The 21,457-nt window shown below is 39.2% G+C and overlaps 1 protein-coding gene across 1 annotated transcript in view; it reads right to left on the bottom strand.

Annotated features, from left to right (window-relative positions):
- The window catches only part of Tbc1d32 (TBC1 domain family member 32), a 194,725-nt gene that overhangs the window by 43,473 nt on the left and 129,795 nt on the right, over positions 1-21,457 (bottom strand). The window contains exons 26-27 of the mRNA XM_028772606.1: positions 12,467-12,592; positions 4,809-4,892 (exon numbers count right to left, since the gene is read on the bottom strand). Of these exons, the coding sequence (XP_028628439.1) occupies positions 4,809-4,892; positions 12,467-12,592 (210 nt within the window). The remainder of the gene's footprint in view (positions 1-4,808; positions 4,893-12,466; positions 12,593-21,457) is intronic.

Here is a 21,457-nt window from a genome sequence, read left to right as displayed (position 1 = left end):
TGCAGGAAGTCAGCTCCTGCTCACCACATCACAATCGCAGACCCCCAGCCACCAGGCGGCAGGAAGCCACTTTAGGTTCTGCCTTTACTACAAAGCGCTGGTACGTAGCTGATCAGCTGACCCCTTTCAGTAAGTTAAATTTACATTCAGGGTCCATCTGACTACAAAACACATCCCAGGAACCCAACATCTGGGATCTCACTCAGCACCATTCAGAAATGCTCATAGTAAATATACGTGCACTAAGTGATCAGTCTTATGTATTTTGAGAAGACAGAAAACATAATCTTTTTATATTATGTGTGGAAAATATGACCAAGCAGAACAATGTTCTATAGCGAGCTGCTGAAACCGGAGATCACTCCACTCCACCCTAAAGATCTGCCCATCCTACCCTCTAGTCATGGGAATCCACCCGCTTAGAATCTTCTACTCACCTTGTGCTACAGCTGCCACTTCCAAATGCTATTGTGCTCTTAGGTAAGTTGTAAGCTTTATTCATAAAATTATAGTTTCCTTCCCAGATGCATCTCTTTAAAATCTTCCTAACCTATGGTTTCTCTCCCTTTGCCTGTTCCCTTGTTTCTGTTTTAACCCTTCTGGGAGCTGGTAGAGGGATATATGGCACATCCTCTGAAGACTCTCAGCACACATCTAAGCCATAAGGAAGCCCAGCGGCTGTAAGTCCCCATTACTTGCCTTACATTTCGAAGATCTGTTTTATCTGCAACTCATTCTCTTATAACTTCTTTTACCTTTTCCACAGTTTGACATTAGATGTTACAAGACATAAATTATTATTAAATCATCTGTGTGTTTTTAAGTATCAGTCTATTTGGACTTGTTATGGATTAAATTCATGGGAATAGATACTCTGTGCTGGCTAGTTCTATGTCAAATTGATACAAGCTACAGTCGTCTGAGGAATGGAACCTCTCCATTGATAAAGGGCTTCCATATAATTGGGCTATAGGTAAGCCTGTAGGGCATGTTCTTAGTGATATGGGAAGGACCAGCCTGTGGCGTATGGTCCTGGATGTTACAAGCAAGCAAGCAAGTCAGTAAAGCAGTCCCTCCATGGACTCTTCATTAGCTCCTGCCTCTAGGCTTCTACCTGACTTAAGTTCCTCCCTTAGATTCCCTCAATAGACTGTGATTCAGGACATGTAATCCAAAGAAACCCTTCCCCGCTCAAGTTGTTTATGGTCACGGTGTTTCATCATACTGGTAGAAACTCTAAGATATTTATATAACAACAAAAATATTTACCCAAGTGCTACCTCACGGGTAAAAAGGAGTGTGAGACCTAATAGAGCAATTTAGCCAGAGCCAAGAAAATAACCATCCCAACAGTAGTTGGATGAACCCAGTAGCAGAGAGGAAGAATTTCTACTTAGGATTAAAGAGAAAGTTTATCCGTAGCCCAAACTTAAGAGTTGTGTTGAGCAGTATCATGCATGTGCATCCCGTACCTGGATAGTAATATACATCATTTAATTATTTTCAAAATTAACATTGTTCTAGGACCAAAGGACACAATAATGATAAAACACAGGAACAATCGATTAGAGACAGAGGCATCACAAAGAATCAGATACAGTGTCAGAGCATGAGAAAGAAATGACAATGAGCTGCATTACTGGTTTTAATATAAAGCTGATGGGTTAATAATGAATCATCCTAGCATATCTTTCCTCTAAACTCCAGACTCACAGATCCAGTGAGCACTGAGCATATCTGCTTCAATACTTACAAGTACTGGAACACAGCACACAAAAGGAAAAGCTCACTTCAAACCTTCCCCTCACCTCACACCTAGTCCTACCCTATTCTTCATTTCAAAATATTTTTATTTCTTTGAAAATCTCATACAATATATTTTATCATATTCAACCCCCAACTCTTTTCTGTACCTCCTCCAAAATCTGCCTTGACCTCCCTACCCTCTTCCAAAGTCCTGTTCTTTTCCTATTCAACAACCTATCAACTCCAATTTACATTGTCCATTAACTATTGGGAGTGGGGCCATTCATTGGCATATGGTTGACCTACCAGGAGTCACATCCTTAAAGAAAACTGACTCTACCTTACTTGGAAGCCAGCAACTGGCTTGATCCTGTGCAAGCAACCATAGCTGCTATGAACACAAGAGAGAAATATCTTCATCAGATAACTAAACTAGTTCTATCCTCTCAGCAGCTCAGAACAACGAAGCTAGTCCTCCTTTCTTTCACATCCTGTTTGCAACCAACCTATTACTTGGTCTTGTTAGAAATGTGTTCACAATGCATTCAGAATATAAATGCTTTTTCTGACCTCCACTACTGGTGCCCTCACCTGAGTCATTCTACTTTTTCATCTGTCTCCCCCGGCTTTTCTTCCCTTCCCCCTTCAGTCGTTCTAACGTAGAAGCCATATTATGCTTATTAAATGCAAACCATACAAACATTTAAACCTGATGACTAGGAAGGTGCTTGTACACAAATATATGCTTGTTGAAAAAAATGAAAATGCAGTTATCTAGGACAGGAGAAAGTTGTCAGTGCTGTTAGCAATGGTATATAGTAAAAGTAAAACTGGGTCATCGAGAGGAAGGGATGATATCCGAGAAAACAAAAGAAGCAGAACAATGTAAAGCTATGGGTACCATAAAAAGTTTAGACTCTACTCAGTGGTCGGAACAACGTATCAAGGAATAGAGAGATAAATAGGGCCAGATTTGCATGTCAAGGATCACTCTTCTTGTGTATAAAGAATATCATTTGTGCTGGGTGTGCAGCTCTAATGACTCTGATACGAAAGCTGAGACAAGGGGAAAAGAAGGACAAGGCCAGCTTAAGCTACATTAAGCTCTATCTTAAACAAAATGCCACCCCAGAAAGAACAAGAATGAATGACTCTGTGTGATAAGTAAGGAGACTGTAAAATAACAGACATGCAAAGGGTCGCTGATACCCTGAGCAAGGGGCAATGCTAGCCTTAATTAGCATAAGGGAGAATAAGGAGGGACAGACTGGAATAAATTTGACATGTAGTAGAGTAGAACACAGGAGTAATATTTAAAAGCAAGTATCAGTGCTGACTCGACAGTTTCCCACTCAGATGTCCCACCTACCCAGACAGGAGACATACAGTGACAGTGTATGTCAGTAGGCACAAAAGAGTTCCTGATGACATTTTGAGGTTAAAAAAAAATGTCATAGTATCCAGGCATCCAGGTAAAGCTCCTATTTGGCAACTAGAATTATGAGAATGAAGTTGATTAAAAAAAAAAAAAAAGAAAAGAAAAAAAACAATAAAAATGTCTGAGTAGAAGATGCAAATTTTAAAATCATTAATTTCACTTGGGAGGCAGAGGCAGGCGAATTTCTGAGTTAAAGAGTTCGAGGCTAGCCTGGTCTACAGAGTGAGTTCCAGGACATCCAGGGCAACACAGAGAAATCTTGTCTGGAAAAACCAAACAAACAAAAAATAAATAAATAAAATAAAATCATTAACTTATATAATGTAGGTAAATGCTACTGTTTACTCTCATCTGAAGCAAAACTTGAAGATTAATCCTAAATCAGAGCTATAAGAAACAGAAACTTTGAGGAGGCAGAAAGCTTGTAGGTAGATGACTACAAGAAAACAGTGCTTTCCAGAAACAACAGGGAAGTTGCACATAAGAACTCAGCATGCACGAGACCCACACAAGCTCAAGGCAGACAAAATCCCATCATAACACGAGGGGTGGAGGCATAAAGTCCTACCATTAGCTAAGGAGCTATCATGTGAGAGCTGTTGAAAAACAGGGCATCAGTTTTCCTTAAGGGTGAGAAACCCTGTAGGTCATTGGTCTAAGGCAGGCCTCCCACCCAAGAGTATTTGGGGACCACAAATTGGACTCAGAATATTAAAAAGGGAAGAGATTCTCAAATAATTAGAATATATTCTTAAAGGGGGAAATGAAGGGCTGGAGAGATGGCTCGGTGGTTTTTGTGGCAAAGACCTGGATTGGTTCCCAGCCCCCATGTGGTAGCTTACAAACATCCATAACTACAATTGTATAGGACCTGGTGCCTTCTTCTGGTCTCTATGAGCAACAGACACCAACAGACACACACACACACACACACACACACACACACACAGAGAGAGAGAGAGAGAGAGAGAGAGAGAGAGAGAGACAGAGAGAGACAGAGAGACAGAGAGAGCAACAGAGGGGAGGGCATACATACATGCAGGCCAAACACATACACATAAAATAAAATGATGATTTTTTTAAAAAAGAAACAAAGAGTTACAGTTACTATCGCACTTTCAAGGTGCGATCTTCAGAACTCTATGAGGATGTCAGTGCACACACTGACTGATGTTGACCAAATGATGTTCTATAGGGTCCTAGAAGCAGGCAGGCATCACCAGTTATATTTCTTTTGTGTTGGGGAAGAACAGTGAATCAAAATAAACTTTCACTGCAACTTTCCCAGTCTTGCAACTGTGGAGCGGAAAGCAGGCCAGCATAGAAAGTGATTATGGGAAGGTAACACTAAAAAGGGACATACTATAAAATCAGAAGAGTAGATTATGCTACTTAAGAAAAAAAGTTTCTACAGAGACCAAAAACAAATGACGTCCCAGCATCACAAGGACACCCAGAAATTAGCAATGGGCACTGACATGTGGAACCCGTAGGTGTGAAGTGAGAGAATTTTCAGAAGGGAGAACCTACACATCTCAGCACTCGGCACACACAGCACTATGAAACAGTACCAATTTGCACTCTGACCATTTTTTTTTAAACATATCAATATTTAAAAAGTTACCTGTGTACTCCACTGAAGGGAAGTAGCATTCAGATGGGTTTTCAGTGAGAAGAAGCACAAACTTTTCCAGAAGTTCTCCTAGAGCTGTGACAGGGATGAGAGTGATGAGAATTTTAAAAGTCAAGAAAGCGCAATGCATGACAGCGCATCTTTAGGTCACAGACTAGCACATAAAAGTCCCCTGAGTGCCATAGCTCTGTGGAGTTCAACTCAAAACGCAGACTTTTATCAGTACTCATAATGTTCCTGATGTCAATTAAATTTTAATAATTTAGCTGTGAACTCATTCCGTATACAACTAAAGAAGAAGATCTTTAGATCACCTAACAATTACTTCAGAATTTGTTAATTGTTTTTAATGCATTCATGAGGTGATCATTTCTCATCATTTGCATACAGAAGAAAATAGTGAACTCTAAGACCAAGATTAAAGCATAGCTCATGTCACTTTCAGATCTGTGGCATATTATAGCTTTTATACTTTGTAGCTGATGGTATCTGTTCAAGAAACCAGATGAAAGAAAGCATGCACTGTCTGACTCAGAAGTGACAAAATGATTCCTTTCCAGGTTGCTGTGATAAGATCACAGTGTTTGCAGATATCCTACAAATGGATGCTCCAGGGGATTAAAGTTAATATGCAACCCAGAGGAATTCGTTTTCTTTTCTCTAAAGAAATACATCTGCAGAGTGGCTGACTGCTGTATGATGAAGCCAGTGATCTTGTGTCACACTTTAAAATTGTGCCCTTCTTACACTTGGAATATTAACCATGACCTTTATTAGTCACATGGATTCTACTTTACATTCAAGTATATTCTAGGCATGTAATTTCTTCAAAGAAAAATTGGTGTTCAAAAATGTAAAAGCCAAGTAACAAAAATGGAACAGTGTAGTTTTTCAGTGGTTGTAGAGAGCAAACTATATATTACAACAGTTTGATTGCCAGTGATGCAAATGAAATGTTTTTATTCATTGAATTCTATTCATTATAGCATTTCGAAGCAAAGTATTTAAAAACATGAAAATTCAATAGTGATGGCTTAAAAAAAAACACCTCTGCATACAGATTTAAGTTTGAAATTGTCTAGGCTGGATCTACATTTACAAACACAGACAGAAGTCTATCGTATTTCTAAAATTGCCTCAGAAGTTTGTCTTTTATGAATCTACATATAATATAGGCCCGGGTGGCAACTTTTAACTTCTATGAAAATAAACTTTGGAAGTAGATTTTCTAGAAAGGATAATGTGATAAAGTTCACATACAATTATTTTTAATTTAATGGTTAAGACCAATAGCCTAAAGTGCAAGATAAATAGTAACAAATATTGCATAAAAACATAATTTTCTATGGGTAGGTCCATTTCAACATTCAATGTAATTATGTGCTATGTATTTGAGTATAATGTTTGAAATAATGGGAGAAATCAAAGCGCACCACTAAGTTGTTATTGGTGTGCATACTCTCAAACACCAGGGGTTTTATTGCTGGCTTTGTACACAGGGTCATATGTCAGTATGCATGTTGCTTTGAACCTCACATAGAAAGCACAACAGTCGATACCTGTATTGGTATGGAAGTTGCCACTTACACACGAAAGGCTTGGCTTGAAACAGGATGATCAAAGTAGAGCCAGGGAAAAAACAAGGTGACATCTCTCTCTACAGTGGAAAAAAAGCAAGGAGGATTCTGCTTTCTAATCCTCCAGGTACCAGAGAGCAATTTAAAAATTGCATGTTGGGATTTTGTTAATTTTAGTTGGATTTTTATTTGTTTGCTTGCTTATTTCTGCGTTTTGTTTTATAAGCAACATACTCAAAATGCCAGCAAAATCTCCTAAAACCAAAGAAGTATTGAAGGTCACCAATAGTCTAGCTTACTGGCAAAAGATACTAAGCTTTAGGGTTGTGGGAAGCAATTCTTAATGTTAAAAACAAATTCACTCTAGAATGTTTCCCTGAAAGCAAACTATGGAGTATTGTTTTATCTAAAATGTATATTAATCTTAAATGACAGGTCTGAGATTTCCATAAAGGATTTTAAATGGAAAATCTTTTTTTTTCTTTTTTGTTTTTTTCAGACAGGGTTTCTCTATATAGCTTTGGCTGTCCTGGAACTCACTCTGTAGACCAGGCTGGCCTTGAACTCAGAAATCTGCCTGCCTCTGCCTCTCAAGTGCTGAGATTAAAGGCGTGTGCCACCACTGCCCCCATAAAGGATTTTAAATTATGGCCTTCCTACTTTCATTATGCCTGTTCTCTAGACTACAAACATAGTTAAAAGACTCTACAATTGTATTCATAGGCCTAAAAGAACACATGGGTTTTCTGTAGAGGAAAGACTGAAGGCAAGAGCTGAAGAGAAAGAGGTTGACTTCAATTCTCCCTTGACCTTGCCCCACCCCAACCCCATGCTAAAAGAATGGTAGCATTCCCACAGACCAGCATACTATAAGATAATTATACTCTAAATTTGTGACACCCCACCAAGCCTGAGGCTGCTATGGACACCTGATCATAGCTGGGGAATTGCCAGTCAGTTTTCTTCAGGTGGAGGAAGAAGGGGAGAGAGCAAAAGAGAGTAAGCATTAGAACTGGGGAAGAAATATGGAGAACAGGAAGTAGAATACAGTAGAATAGGGGGTAGATTTGATCAAAACACGTTGTACCAATATTAGATAAAATATATTTAAAAGAGGTGACACATTTGGGTAGTGAGCAAGTCAGGAGGGTTCTACCCTTTTGAATGCGACCAGCACCTATTTAAAGGGGTTTGCAGAGCCACACTGCCTCTTTCCATCAGGTGAGGGGACAGTAAAGGGCTCCATCACTGAAGCAGATAACAGACCTAAACCTGACATGGAATCTAGCTCTGAGCCCTGACCTCTGCCTTCCCAGCTTTCAAAACTGTGAGAAATACATGTATATTTTTAAAGTTATAGAATATTAAGACACCATCACCACAGCAACACTGTTTGCAAACAGACTGTCTGGATTCACTGCCTACACACACTTAGAAATGAGTACCTGGCAGCTATCTCATCACAGCATACGAGAGCTACATTAAAGGTTAAGTGTTCTTCCTATTCATCCTGCAGGAGGTGAGCAGGTATTTTGTTCCTCCGAACCTTGCACATGCAAGAATGTATTTTTTTCCCTCATACCTCTACTCCCTAAAATCAGAATTCTAATTTTCTACGAACTTAGTCTACACTCTATCTAGTTTTAATAAAAATTATTTTATGCATGGACACCCTGTTTTTCATCATGTTTTCAAGTTGTCCAGCTTTATTCTTCTATTTAAAAAAACCTTTGCTGGTTTGAACAATTTCAGATTTACAAGATGTCGGGAAAGCAAAAATGACATTAACTTCTTTTAGCTATGCTGTAGGCTGACCTTACTTCATATGGGAACCTTTTGACCTCTCTTCATTTGTGAGGACAATTTTATTATGTTGACTAATGTTCCACTTTGGATTGACCTCCATCTGTCCTGAGAGGCCCACTGTCTACTGTATGCTTATCCCTGGTAGAAAAGGTACTGATTCTGTTGGCTTTCAAGACTCCTTATCTTACTTTTGAAAGCTTGATAATGCTGTCTTTGCTATGGGTTCCTTGCACGTCTCCATCTTAGGGTCTGCTCAGATCTCATAGGCTCAGATCTCTTGACAAGTTAACAAGTTCCCAGCCATCATTTCTTCAGACACCTCTGTTGTCCTGGACTATCTTTCAGGACATAAATACTGAGTCTGGCTCAGAACCATTACCCATACTGTTTCTAAGACAAGAAGGTAACTTGTGAAAAGTCTTCTGCCTTTGGGGCTGCCCTTTCTCTAGTCCTGCAGCTGGAGAAAGCAGGGTTTTATTGCTTCATTCCATTTTCCAGCATCTGTTATAATTCTCAATTAATCAGGCTAGAATATAAGTCAAATGAAAACACAGAAAATCTACTTTCATGGATCCTAAGCAGCCAGCTTGCCTTCTGTTTTCTGGAGTCATTTTGTTTGCTGTACGTGGGATGCTACAGGTCTTTAACTGTACATCCTAACACAGATAAGGATAAAAACAGCTGACCTGTCTTCCAAAGGTGTAGGTCACTTTGGAACCTCTTGTTATAGTTTTACTATGTCAGTCCTTACATGATATTTCTGTCAGATAAATGATTCTACCATAGGTTTTTCTTCTTTTATTGTTACCTTCTTCAAAAGTGTTTTAGGAAGATGTTAAGAATTAAGCACAGGACATTGTGTGCTAAGCAAACGCTCTACCACTGAGATACCTGGCAGTCCTAAAGTCTTGTCAGAGAAGGCCTTTGCAGACCAAGCCTAACGAGGAGAGTTCCATCCTCAGGGCCCATATGATAGAAAGGTATGTGCTATACACTGACCAACTTAATCTGTAGTAATCGCTCATAAGAATTTTAGCCATGAATAGTCATCAGCTAATATCAACGAAAAAATATATACAAGGCAGATATTAAACTGTATGACATTAGATCAGTCACAGAAGATTAACAGGAGATACTGATGAGAAAATAAGGAGGAAACGGTGCTTTAATGGAGAGCTGCCTCTAGAATATCAGATGCAAGAGGCTAGAAATGACCACATCTGGGATTGCTTCTGAAACTGATTGCTAACAATGGACAGATACTAAGAAATTAGGGTAGGGAAGCCAAAAGAATACCACAAGACAGCTAACTTACTAAGAATTCCCTGACAATAAAACAGGAAAAGAACAAAGGGAATTCTGTAGTGATTTGCATCATAATGAATAAAAAATAGAGAATCCAACACAACATTTGAAATGCAACCAGTGAAGCAGAGTGTCCCCCTGTGTTTTCTTCTGGCATTGAAGTGTTAATACAAATGGAGCCAATTACATGTACTAGTTGACATTTCTGTGGGGTTAGGAGAGATTCAGGGTCATGTAAACCATCACTTTACCCAGGGGCTGTAAGTGCAGAAATGCACAGCTGTCCATCCTCCCAGGGTTACTTGATCCTCTCATATGCTGTATGTCTGAAAGGAAACCCACAAACACAAAAAGCCCACATGCAAAAAAAGTGGGAAATTCTCCTCTGATCACGGTCAGATTTAATCAAATGTGAGAACACTGATTATTAATGGTTATTTTCTATCCCTTTTCCACTGTCAAAACAGGGCAGCATCTGCCCATTGTAGGACAATACTGCCAATGAGCAGGTCCTCAAACTATAATTACAGTTCCTTCCATCTTTCCCTTTTGTCAGCTGGACACTTGTAGTCATACAGAAACTTAAAATGAATTCAATCTCTCATAATTTTGAAAACTTTAACAGGTAGACTATTGTATATTATATATCATTACATAAGTGTGTTAAAGAAAAACAGAATAGGTTACTTTACAAAGGATAATTTATAAAGGATTAGATCTCATAACTGTTGGTCACTCATATTTATAACCCAAGCTGTCCAAGACTGCAGAAGTAGACGTGTGTGTGTGTGTGTGTGTGTGTGTGTGTGCGCACACGCACACATACATACACATACATACACAGGCAGTCTGCCAAATGTTTTTGCAATGGGTATGCCTTTGAAATTAGTTTCCCTCACATTACAGACAGTGTAGATAGGGACTGGAAGAAGACCTGAGAGAGGGGAGTCATGAGTGACTATGAATTGTTGTCACTGCCATGTCAAGGACAACAAGGCCTCTGATCTATAGGAAACTGGCAAAGCTGATATCCACGTGGCTGTAAGACTTTCTGTAGGGTCCCAGTGTAAGTGTCCATGAACACGAGACCAGCCTGTGAAAAGACCAGCAGCTGCAGCTTTCTTCTGGGGTGTTCACAGCCTGATGCTGTGCCCATGTAGGGACTTCCTACCAAGATTAGCTAGCACCTCCTGATAAACACGCTGAGGTTCCTGGTTGTGGAGACAGCAGAACCCCACCTGTTGTGTCTGCATATTTCTCAGTTTTGATTCCCTGGCCACCAATAGTCAGGGTTCAAGATCCAAGCTGGGTGGGCTATTGTAAGGCTGGAAACCATGAGATACTACATACAACAATATAATTTATTTTTAAGCCAGTGTTTTACTTATCTGTGTCTATCTGATAAATACTGACTCTAATAGACAAAATCATAGGTATAAAATGGTGACGTAGAAAAGTGACGCCATAGCTTTTGACATTAGATTACCTAGATCCACCTCTTGCCTCTTCTACTACAGAGAACTAGGCTGTTAACCTAAAATTATGAATTTCAGTTTCATCATTGATAAAATATAGGTTACATAATAAAGTTGCTGTGGAGTATACTGAGCTTTGTGTAAGTGACTAAGCATTAGGCAGAGACTCCTGGGGCTATGACTGGAAGTAGCGCAAGGTATACTGATGGACACAGCATCAAAGAGCATTGAAAAACTGAGGAAGGACATGTGGACAGTGCCTCAGATACCAAGAAAGCCCTCTGTTGGGTTTATCTATACCATTCCAGAAGATAATGGACAGACGTGACACTTCTCTTCTGTTTCCCTATGAGACAGAAACACTCTGAACTGTGTTCTGTTGTTATTTTGTTTTTCAAGACGGGGTTTCTTGTTTATCCCTGGCTGTCCCAGAACTCTAATTGTAGACCAGGCTGGCCTTAAACTCAGAGATCCACCTGCGTCTGATTCCCGAGTAATGGGATGAAAGGTATGTGCCACCAACTCTAAGGTCAGAGCTGTAGTTTTTGATGTATTTAAATATTTAAACTAAACTATTCCAAGCTACTCCTCTACTAAGTTGCTATGTATTTTTGGCCATGTGAAAACCCACTGAGAAAACCTATTCTAAATATTCTCTCTTATACAATCAAGAGTGTATATATATATATATATATATATATATATATATTCTTATATATATTATATACATATAATGGATACTTTATAAATCTTAAGGGAAATAAAAATATGTTTAGATGCTCATTTATACTCATGCTGTGGGGAATAACTGAATAATTTGAGATTTTTGTCATCACATAAATATTTCATTATTCTCTAAAATACCATTTCCAGCAAACTATAAATTTAGTTCTTAAATTCCTGATTTTAATTTTATTAAAGAATATGAAAGCCATTAAGTATGGCTGATGAAGTTAAGTCACGTTAAATGACAGTGTTTAGGAAGTCTATCATAACAGCAATCAATGAAAGTTACAGCCTCAGAATGCTAACGCACATGTAAATAACTGAAGTTAAACTTGCTTGACGAGTTTGAAACTAGAAACACTGCCTTATGGCAAAGTTTCCTTAGGAATCATTCAGTTGGTTTTGCTGGATGCCTGGTGGTGTTTTAAGATACTTATGTCACTAGTGAACTGGTTAAGTCTTCTACAAAGATACAGCAAAGTGGTATATGAAGGTGAAGAGCATTGAAACCAGGTAAGCTGTAGCCCAAGGAAAGGCAGGGGGACCTCAGAGCTGCCCACCACCCCAGACATTCTGTTATAAGGCTTAAGAGGTCTCTCGGGTCTTTGGTTCTCTCAGAATTACAAATCTCTTGAAGGACAATGGACTTTTCCAATTGGCATTACGTTTCCTGTACAGACAGGTAGAACTCCCCAGGACTACAACTTCTGTTCTAATCACTTTATACAGGGAGATCTCCAGTATTAAACACCACACTTACCACTTCCACGAACTGCATCTGGCTTGGACTTCATTGTTTTACAAAACTGTCTTCGGCAGTTTTCTATCCACTCCGTTTGTTTATCAGACATTTTGAAGCATGATAACAGGCTTCCAATATCATTGTCTAGTAAGCAAAACACAATATTACAGGCTAGATAGTCAAATATCTGTATTAAAGTTAAAGGAGCTAATAATAATCACTAATAGTAAAATACAGCAATAATAACTTAGTATAAGAAAATTGCAGCCTTCCACTGTATATTGGAATCATTAAGTAAATTAAGGGTTAATTGAACACGGATACTAGTATATCACAATTGCCAATCATTAGATTGACCACTAAATGAGAAATCGACAAAGAACATGCATAACACATGGCTAGGTAGGGGATGTTTCACATGCGGAATAGGACAAAGTGAGCTGGCAGCAGAGGTCCTATGCAGATTAACTCCAAAAAAAGCAGTTTAAAAATTACCAGAATGTCCTACTTAATATATTCAGACTTTGTTTGGTAGTGGGTAACTGAGCTTGGAAGCTGAAACTGCAGGTAAGGAAAAACTACCATATTCCTGTACATGCACACACACAAAGAATACACAGAGAGACATCTTGGTAAAGAGAAGATGATCTAAATTACAGTTCTAATTAGTCTTAAAAGGCTGAGACATATCATCCATCATCCCACAGTTATCACAGCCAAAATTATATCTGTGTGCATAGCTAATAATGAATAAGGATATTTAAGTTACAAAAAAGGCTTAGAACGCCCACCACCTGTGCCCCCAAGCTGAGCACATACTTCATACTCAGGAGATTCCTGCCTCAAATGCCATAGTACTGGAAGCTGATGCACAAGTAACTCCCTGCTGAAAAATATCCACTGTAGTTTTAAAGAATTTAGAGGAACATAAAAAGGAAATGGTTAAACAGGGTGTAGTTTATTATTACATACTGACCTCCCACTCCGTAAAAAGAAAGCAAATAGCATTTGTATAACAGCATCTATAAATTCTCAGTCATGCATTATACTGAGCAAACTGAAAGAGGTACAGAGGATGTTTCCTCTGCATTATTATTCCTGTGAAATGTGGGCACCAGGAAAGTAACCTTATAGTAAGCACTGGTTCTCAAGTGGCTGCAGTTTTGATACCAAGGGGGAATTTGGCAATAGGCATTTCAGTTGTCACAACTGAGGTAGTGGAATGAGAGGTCACCTGGCATCTGATGGGCAGAGAACCCCAGAGATGCTGCTAAAATCCCTATGTGGCAACACCCTGGCTCCCCCAAAAACCAACTTTCCAAAATACTAATGGTGTGGCTGAGGTGAGGTGGAGGAACACCAATTCAGAGTAGTGAGAAGGCCCAGTGTCTACCTGTGACTAAGGATGGAAAAGGGATAACTCAGAGTAAGAAAGACTTGCTGTGAGGTCGTGAGAAGACGCTGTATTTTATTTGTTAGGTGATTATGACTATAGATATTCATGAATTTTCACAGTGTTTTCTTTAAACGAGTCCATTTTATCACATATAAATGATACATCATGCATATGTGAATGTGTATAGATAATTGAAAGCCAATAACTAAGCAAATTGGCATGCCACTCAAATATGAGTGGTTCTACATCACAATTTGGTGTGCCATTTACACTGGAACTGACTACACTTTTATTAAAGGTATGTGCTTATATAAAATGCTCACTTAAGATAATCCTAAGAAAGCCAGATGTGGAAGCTGATGCCAATAATCCCAGTCTTACAGGGATTAGTAGCTTGGAAGCCACTGAGAATACATTGTTCCCTCATGGCCAACTGTGGACCCAATTCCTGTTTCCCTGATAATACCAGAAAGTTAAACATCACAACAGCACTTCCTTAAGATTTAAGATGCAAGAGTAAAAAAAAATATATATATATATATATATATATATATGGACATATACAGTCTTTTCAAGTCCATTAAGGACTGCACGGAGACATGACTCGCCAATGTGTTGCAGAGATTGGTACATACTATTGGCACCTCCCTTGAAAGTTACTTCTCCTGGGCCTGTCAATCAGCTGACTTACCTGAAATTGTGTTACAGAGATGGAAGGAATAAGTGTTCCCTTGATGCGATAATACACTTTTTCTTTACAGAGGTCCCTCTCCCAAGGCAACTGTTTACAGGGCTTCTGTCAGCTGCACTGAGAAGTCGCCTGGCTTTAAGTCTTAACTTAAAAAGTATACGTCTGCCTTCTCACATCTCTTACCTCTGTTTCCAGATACTGTCCCAGAGCCTCACCTAGCGTTTTTTGATGCTGTGTGCTTTTTCAGTCTTTCTCTGAAGTTCCCACCCTTATACCATGCAGATGCTCTCCATTGCTGAACATCGTGCTGGCTTAGACCCTAACTAAGATGACTTCCTTCCTTTTTTCCATCCCCCTCCTCTTGGGTTCTGCCAAGATTACAGCTTGCCTGACCTGTAGTTGTTCTCCCAAACTTTAATAAAATGGTCTTTAAGCTTCCCTCTGAATTTAAATTCTATAAGTTACAAATGAGCCTAAGAGCCTGAAAGGGAACCCCAATTTCTTTAGGAACACCCATGCTGGTGAGGCTAGTAAGGTTGGCCCACATTCAAGGTCATCTGGGATACATACTGAGCAACCCCCCTCCCTCCACAAAAGGCAGCATCAAGAAAACCCTTAATGATTAAATAATTGTCAATTGTGTTTTCCAGAGTATATTTCGTATATCTTCTAATGAATTAATTCTTTGAGACAGTGACTCACATATCATGGTATGGTGGTCTCAAAGAGGAAGGAAACTATTGGGACCAGAGAAGGCAATGGAGATAAATATGAGGAAAATACGTGTTTTAGTCAATGTTCTGTTGCTGTGAAGAGATCCGAGATACCATGACCATGGCAACTCTTCCTCTTTCAAATTAATCTCTGTTTACTTTCTTTTCTTTTTAATCTAGATTCTATATAAGAGAGGATACGTGACATTTGTCATTTTTAATCTGGCTTATTCCACTTAACACGATGGTCTCCAGCTCCATTTGTTTCATTATAAACAGCCTAGCATCTAAAGGCTTCCTCCTAGTCTTTGTTAAAGAGCTGCATTTCTAAAAGATCAAACACATTTAAAGCAGAGTATTCATTTTCTTCAACTGATCATTTCATTTTTTATACTTTTTGACTAAACATTTACTGGAGGAGATATCAGCAAAGTTTGAAAACATGAGGATTAGCGCTGTACTCAACGAAGATAGTGTAGGGCCTACTTTTCCTCATTGTTACAGATACATTTATTTCAATTTTTAAGAAGATAAAACACATAAAAATACTGCCTCATTCTTCAAAAGACAGTGAGTATTTTACTGTCTAGCCATTTTAACAGCTGCAGCCCAGGAGCGAAACCATGATCTTAGTAGTAGTACAATCTTACCAGATCCTTCTCTTAAAGAGTTGATGTCAAATTAGAACCAACTACTTTTATCCTCAAGGAATAAATCTGAATTCCAAGAATAAAAACAATCTAGAAATAAGAAAGAATAAGAACATTTCTAGTTTGATTGAGTTCCAGGCCAGTGAGAGCTATGTGCAACCTTATCTCAAAAGAAATTTTTGAGGGGAAAAAAATCCTTTTCTATTCCATAGTACATAAATTACAGTATTTGTGGACTTACACTTCCCCTCATAATGTTTCAGAGCAATTCAGCTCACAGACACATAGCACATCAGGGAGCTCATGTACTCACCTAAGACATGATATGGCTCCTGCAGATAAAAAAACATATAGACCTTAAAAGATTATACACATGTACTGAATTTGTTCAAATCTCAAAACTTATAAGCTGATGAGTCTGGGCTGGAATTTGCTTATAGTTTATATTATGTCCAAAATTAAGAGCTATTGCCATTTATAGTTATGGACTATAAGATAAAAGAATCGTTTTGTCATAAGGAAAGATATCAGAAGAATTTATCTGTATTTTAATATTAGCTGGCACATTGCATTAAAGAGAATGATTATTAATAAGGAACTTTTTATATAATAGAGAATATTTTTCACTAGGCAGAAAGTCAATTCCCATCAGATAAGTAGAAATATGATGGAGGAAGCAATAAGAGTAGAACCCTGACCCTACAGAAGTATGGATTTGGAACAATTGTACAATGAGACGCTATATGGTTTGGGTTTTTTTTTGTTTTGTTTTGGTTTTTTTGGTTTTGTTTGGTTTTTCCAGACAGGGTTTCTCTGTATAGCCCCGGCTGTCCTGGAACTTACTTTGTAGATCAGGCTGGCCTTGAACTCAGAAATCCACCTGCCTCTGCCTTTGTTTTTTTTTTTTAATTGTAGAAAAAAATTGGATAAAAGGCTAGCAATGCATACCTTTACGTGCCATTGAAAATGACAATGACATTTTGTAAATGATAAAGTAAGTGTAGTGAGGGTACCCAGCTCAGGAAAGATGCATACTGAAGTGCAGCGCAAGGAACTTTCAACCACAAATCTGCATGTTCTGTGTTCAGTCAGATCTGAGGTCACCACAGCTGAGAAACAGAGTCATGCAGATTAATCTGTAAATAATTCCCCACGTCTAATGACAACTGTCGGAAAGGCAGCATTTGATGGGAGAAGACATCTCGTGTTGGCTCCTCTGGTCATTAAACATGTGTGGATATGGCCTGACTTCCTTAGACCCTTGATGCTCTGACAAATCAGCAAAGAAAATGCAGATTTCATTGATTCACAGTCCCAAGGGTTTTAGTCCAGGGTGATTTTATCCTATTTTGCTGATTTTATCCACTTAAGGCTGTGAATAATATTTCTATGAATATACTAAAAATCGACAAACTGGCCAGGTGGTGGTGGCACATGCCTTTAGTCCCAGCACTCCAAGATAATCAGGGCTACACAGAGACACTCAGTCTAGAAAAACAAACAAATCAATGAACTGTGTACTTTAAATGGATGGATTATGTCATATATTAATTCCATCTCAACATAGCTATTAATGGTAGTGAAAACGTCTGTATGAGTGATTCAGAATCTGAAGGATAACTACCATAAAAACGATAGAGACGAAGGCCAATGAGGGGAAAGGACAGGGAAGAAGCACACTTGTTTACCCAGGTGACTCAATAGCTGTCACTCCACTTAGACACAAGAAAGCAAACCTTCTGGAAGAAGGAATGGATTAGTAAGGAATGGTTGCCAAGGAGTTCCTGAGAACACTAAAATGTTCCCTTCTGTGAAAAGTTACTAGTATATTTTTAACTTTCAACAAATGACCCATACACATTTCTAAGACCTAAGAAAACAACCAGTCAGTTACCAGTACCTTAAGGGACTTGTTAATGTACTTAACAATACTACCTAGTATTCTAGACAGCATATTCTCCTCCTTGAGGATGACAGCACCCACTGAGTAAAATGTACATCAAATAACATTGCAATAAAATGGAAACTTTACAGTGTGTAGAAGCGCTGAGTGCAGGAAGTCCTTAGTGAAGGTGTACTGGTGGCATGGGTGTGGCCATGTCAAGGACTCTGAAGTGTTAGGCTCCAGAAAAATGGCAAAGCCTTTGCCCTACAGTAAGTCGCAGAGGGATGCCAATGTCGTCCTCTGGTCCACATGTGGACATTGCTTGTGTGTGAAGAAAATGCCCACCACAGCTTTCTCTGCCTGGATATGTACAGCCTGACAGTGGTCTACTACAGAGACTGTTCCCAAGGAGATTAGCTAAACTTATCTCCTTGACCCAGCTTTTCACCATAAGTCCTGCCTCCTTGTTTATCTGTTATGACATTACCTCCTACTCCACCTGAATGCAATAATCTGCACATGCTGAGCCTCCGAACTGTCCAGACCACCCAATCCCAGCTTTGTGTGTGTGTGTGTGTGTGTGTGTGTGTGTGTGTGTGTGTTGTGCCAGGTCTGCCTCTAGCACCATGCTAGATGTGGTACCAGAGCATCAGGATATATGAGATATAAATGTAACAGAATTTGCTTATGGCAGCCATATAAAGGCAATGCGTGTGTGTATGTCTCTCTCTGTGGCATATTTGTACATACCCAGTTATGCTGGTGTGCTCAGCTGTGCTGATACAGATGGATGCCAGAGGTTGATGTGGAAAGGTTTGAATTGTTTCTCAGTTTTGCATTTTTAAGACCAGGTCTCTCATAAAACCCAGAGCTTGCAGTTTGGGCCAGAGTGACTGGCAAGTGAATCCCTAGGATCTGGCTGCATTTCCTCCGAATGCAGCATTATACCCAGTCAGTTTCTACATGGTGGCTAAGTATCTGAACTCACATCCTCATACTTGCTCAAGAGGTACTTCACCCCATATACCCTCTCCTCACTTGGGATAAAAGTAATTTTTAAAGATAATAAAACAATATCAGACAGAGAAAAACAGAAATTGTCTTGTTTTTCTGAAGTATTTCCCTCTAATGCCTTCAGTATCTGGAGTGTGTTACTCAATTCCTCAGACTATATTTCAATTTCAGTACATTTCTCTTGCCTCTTACAAAAACAGAAGTCTTCACCCTAAGTTCAAACAAACAGAATAAAGTAGAGCAGACCGGTCAATAGGTCATGAAAACTCCTGGGGGGACTTGGAGAACAAAAATCAACATGTCTGAATACCATCCTTTATGTATCCTGTTGCAAACAGGTGGGCCCCATGAGCGACCTCCCAGCAGTTCCTGCAGCCGACAGCTCATACTGATGCTGAGCGGCTAACAGGAGACAACTTAACCAGTGAGGAGATGCCGAGTGCAGCACCCGGGATAAATCTAGAAACCTGGAGAAGAATGAGGATCAGTTCATCATGTGCACATAACTGAAATGAAATTTTGTCAACAATGAAATAACATCCTAAAATTTTCTGTGCAGATGATGCCTAACATGATGCCTGTCAGAATCAATGAATTATTCCTTCTGAATCAAAAAGCAGAGCACAAAATATATGAACCCTGCTAGTAATTATTAGCTTGATCACAGTACTGCATACTCACTGTTTACTTAATTGTTTCAACCACACTAATTCTGGTTTAACTTACTCTTTTAGAACATGAAGTTGGTTACATTTTTCTCATTAAGTTCACAGAGCTCTCATTTCCATACTAACGTTTGAGGGAAAATTTGACATAGTTTTACTTCTTGTAGCATTTTCTGTTTTCCTCCCTTATCTTCAATCATGACATAGGTATTAGGACTATCAAAATGACAAATAAAATTTATAAACTTAATATATCTTTGCAAGGAGTCTCCCTGAAGGTATCTTCACATGATCATCACTGCTTAGATCATTTTCTTTGTAATATAGAACCACAGACGAGTTGACGGGGTTCTTAGGAGGATACAGCAGGTACTACTGTTAAATTAGGACTAACGTCTGATTCACATATTTGTGGTTAGTCACAAATGGAACTGCAGTATAAACAACATCCTATCATGTGGAAAATGAGAGACTAAATAATTCTAGAATTGTACAGTCCTTCCTAGAACAAAGCCTGTGCTGGGAGGACTATAGTGAAGGAACGGCCTTCTAAGCTAGAGAAAGATTTTGCCTAGAAGAATAAGTACCATGATCCAATAGGCATTTCAGAAGCATCATTCTGGCTGCTGTGTGAGAACAGACTGAATACAGGCAGGCTGGATGAGGATTTATTTTAGATCTGTAGAGCCAATATGATTTGCTGTCAGATTACTTGTGGGGCTTAAAGGAAGGGAAGGCACTGTAACACCCTTTAGGCTTATTGCCTTAAGAAAGAGAGGCACAAAAGTTGCCATGTTTGAACTGGGGAAGAATATCAAAGGAACAGATTTTAAGAGTGTCAGAAAACGATTGCAGTCATGTTGCCTGATGCACTTACCAACTCTCCTAGAGAGATGTCAAGAGAACAGAAACATGAGGCCGGAGCCCAAGGTAGGGATAAGAGCTGGAGATAACAATCTGGCAGCCACCAGCATACTAGGTAGCATCTCCTCAGTGACAAGACAAGCTAAGAGCTTAACAATAGTAAAATGGCCAGTAAAAGCAAAGGGACACTCAGGACTGAGACCCAACGGACTCTATACTTTGAGTTGAGAAGTGAAAGATTGGAAGAATAAAGGAAAGAAAGAAGGAAGGAAGGAAGGAAGGAAGGAAGGAAGGAAGGAAGGAAGGAAACAGAAAAGAAAAAAGAAAAGTTAAGAAAAGAAAGGAAAAGAGAATATAATCAGAGATGTATTTACCACAAATGCAGGAGAAAAACTGAACAGGTGAATTTTCCAAGAGACAAGAAAAAAAAATGCTTCAAAAGAAGACAGGGAGAAGGACAAGGGGGAAGACACAGAAGTAAGGGAAAAGGAGGAGGAGAAAGAGAGGGAGAAGGAGGATGAGGAGAGGGAGAAGGAGGAGGAGACGGAGAGGGAGAAGGAGGAAGATGGAGATAAAGATGAGGAGGAGGGCATGCGCAGGATTGTCTCTGCCAAATATTGCTGTCGCTAGGTCTAAATTAAATGAGCATTAAGATGAAGCTGGCATATTTATGAGCTACAGTCCTAGGTAGAAAGCCTAATAATTGGCTTGCAGGAGGTTCAAGAAAGAAGAACATAAGGTAAAGACATAGATATTCACTTGAGGAACTTTGCAATAAAATGAAGGACAGAAATGGAGTTGCAAATTTAAATGAGAGAATAGGGGGTTGGGAAATAACCCAGTCCATAAAGTGTGTGCCTTGTAAGCACGGAGACCTGAGTTTAATCTGCAGAATCCATGTGGGCATAGTGGGACACTTGTAATTCCAGCACTGAGGTGGCAGAGACATTAGGATGCCTAAGGCTTGCAGGTCAGTCAATGTAGCCTACTTGGCGAGTTCTAGGCTACTGAGATCCTACCTCCTTACCCCTCCCATGTACTTTGGTGACCAGGCATACACAAGAATAGGAACACACAAAGTGACAGATAGATAGATAGATAGATAGATAGATAGATAGATAGATAGATAGA

This window comes from Grammomys surdaster, unplaced genomic scaffold (genome assembly GCF_004785775.1).
Source record: "Grammomys surdaster isolate TR1022 unplaced genomic scaffold, NIH_TR_1.0 215, whole genome shotgun sequence".
NCBI lineage: Eukaryota > Metazoa > Chordata > Mammalia > Rodentia > Muridae > Grammomys > Grammomys surdaster.
Note: the sequence above shows the minus strand (reverse complement) of the source record. Positions and strands in the feature narration are given on the sequence as shown.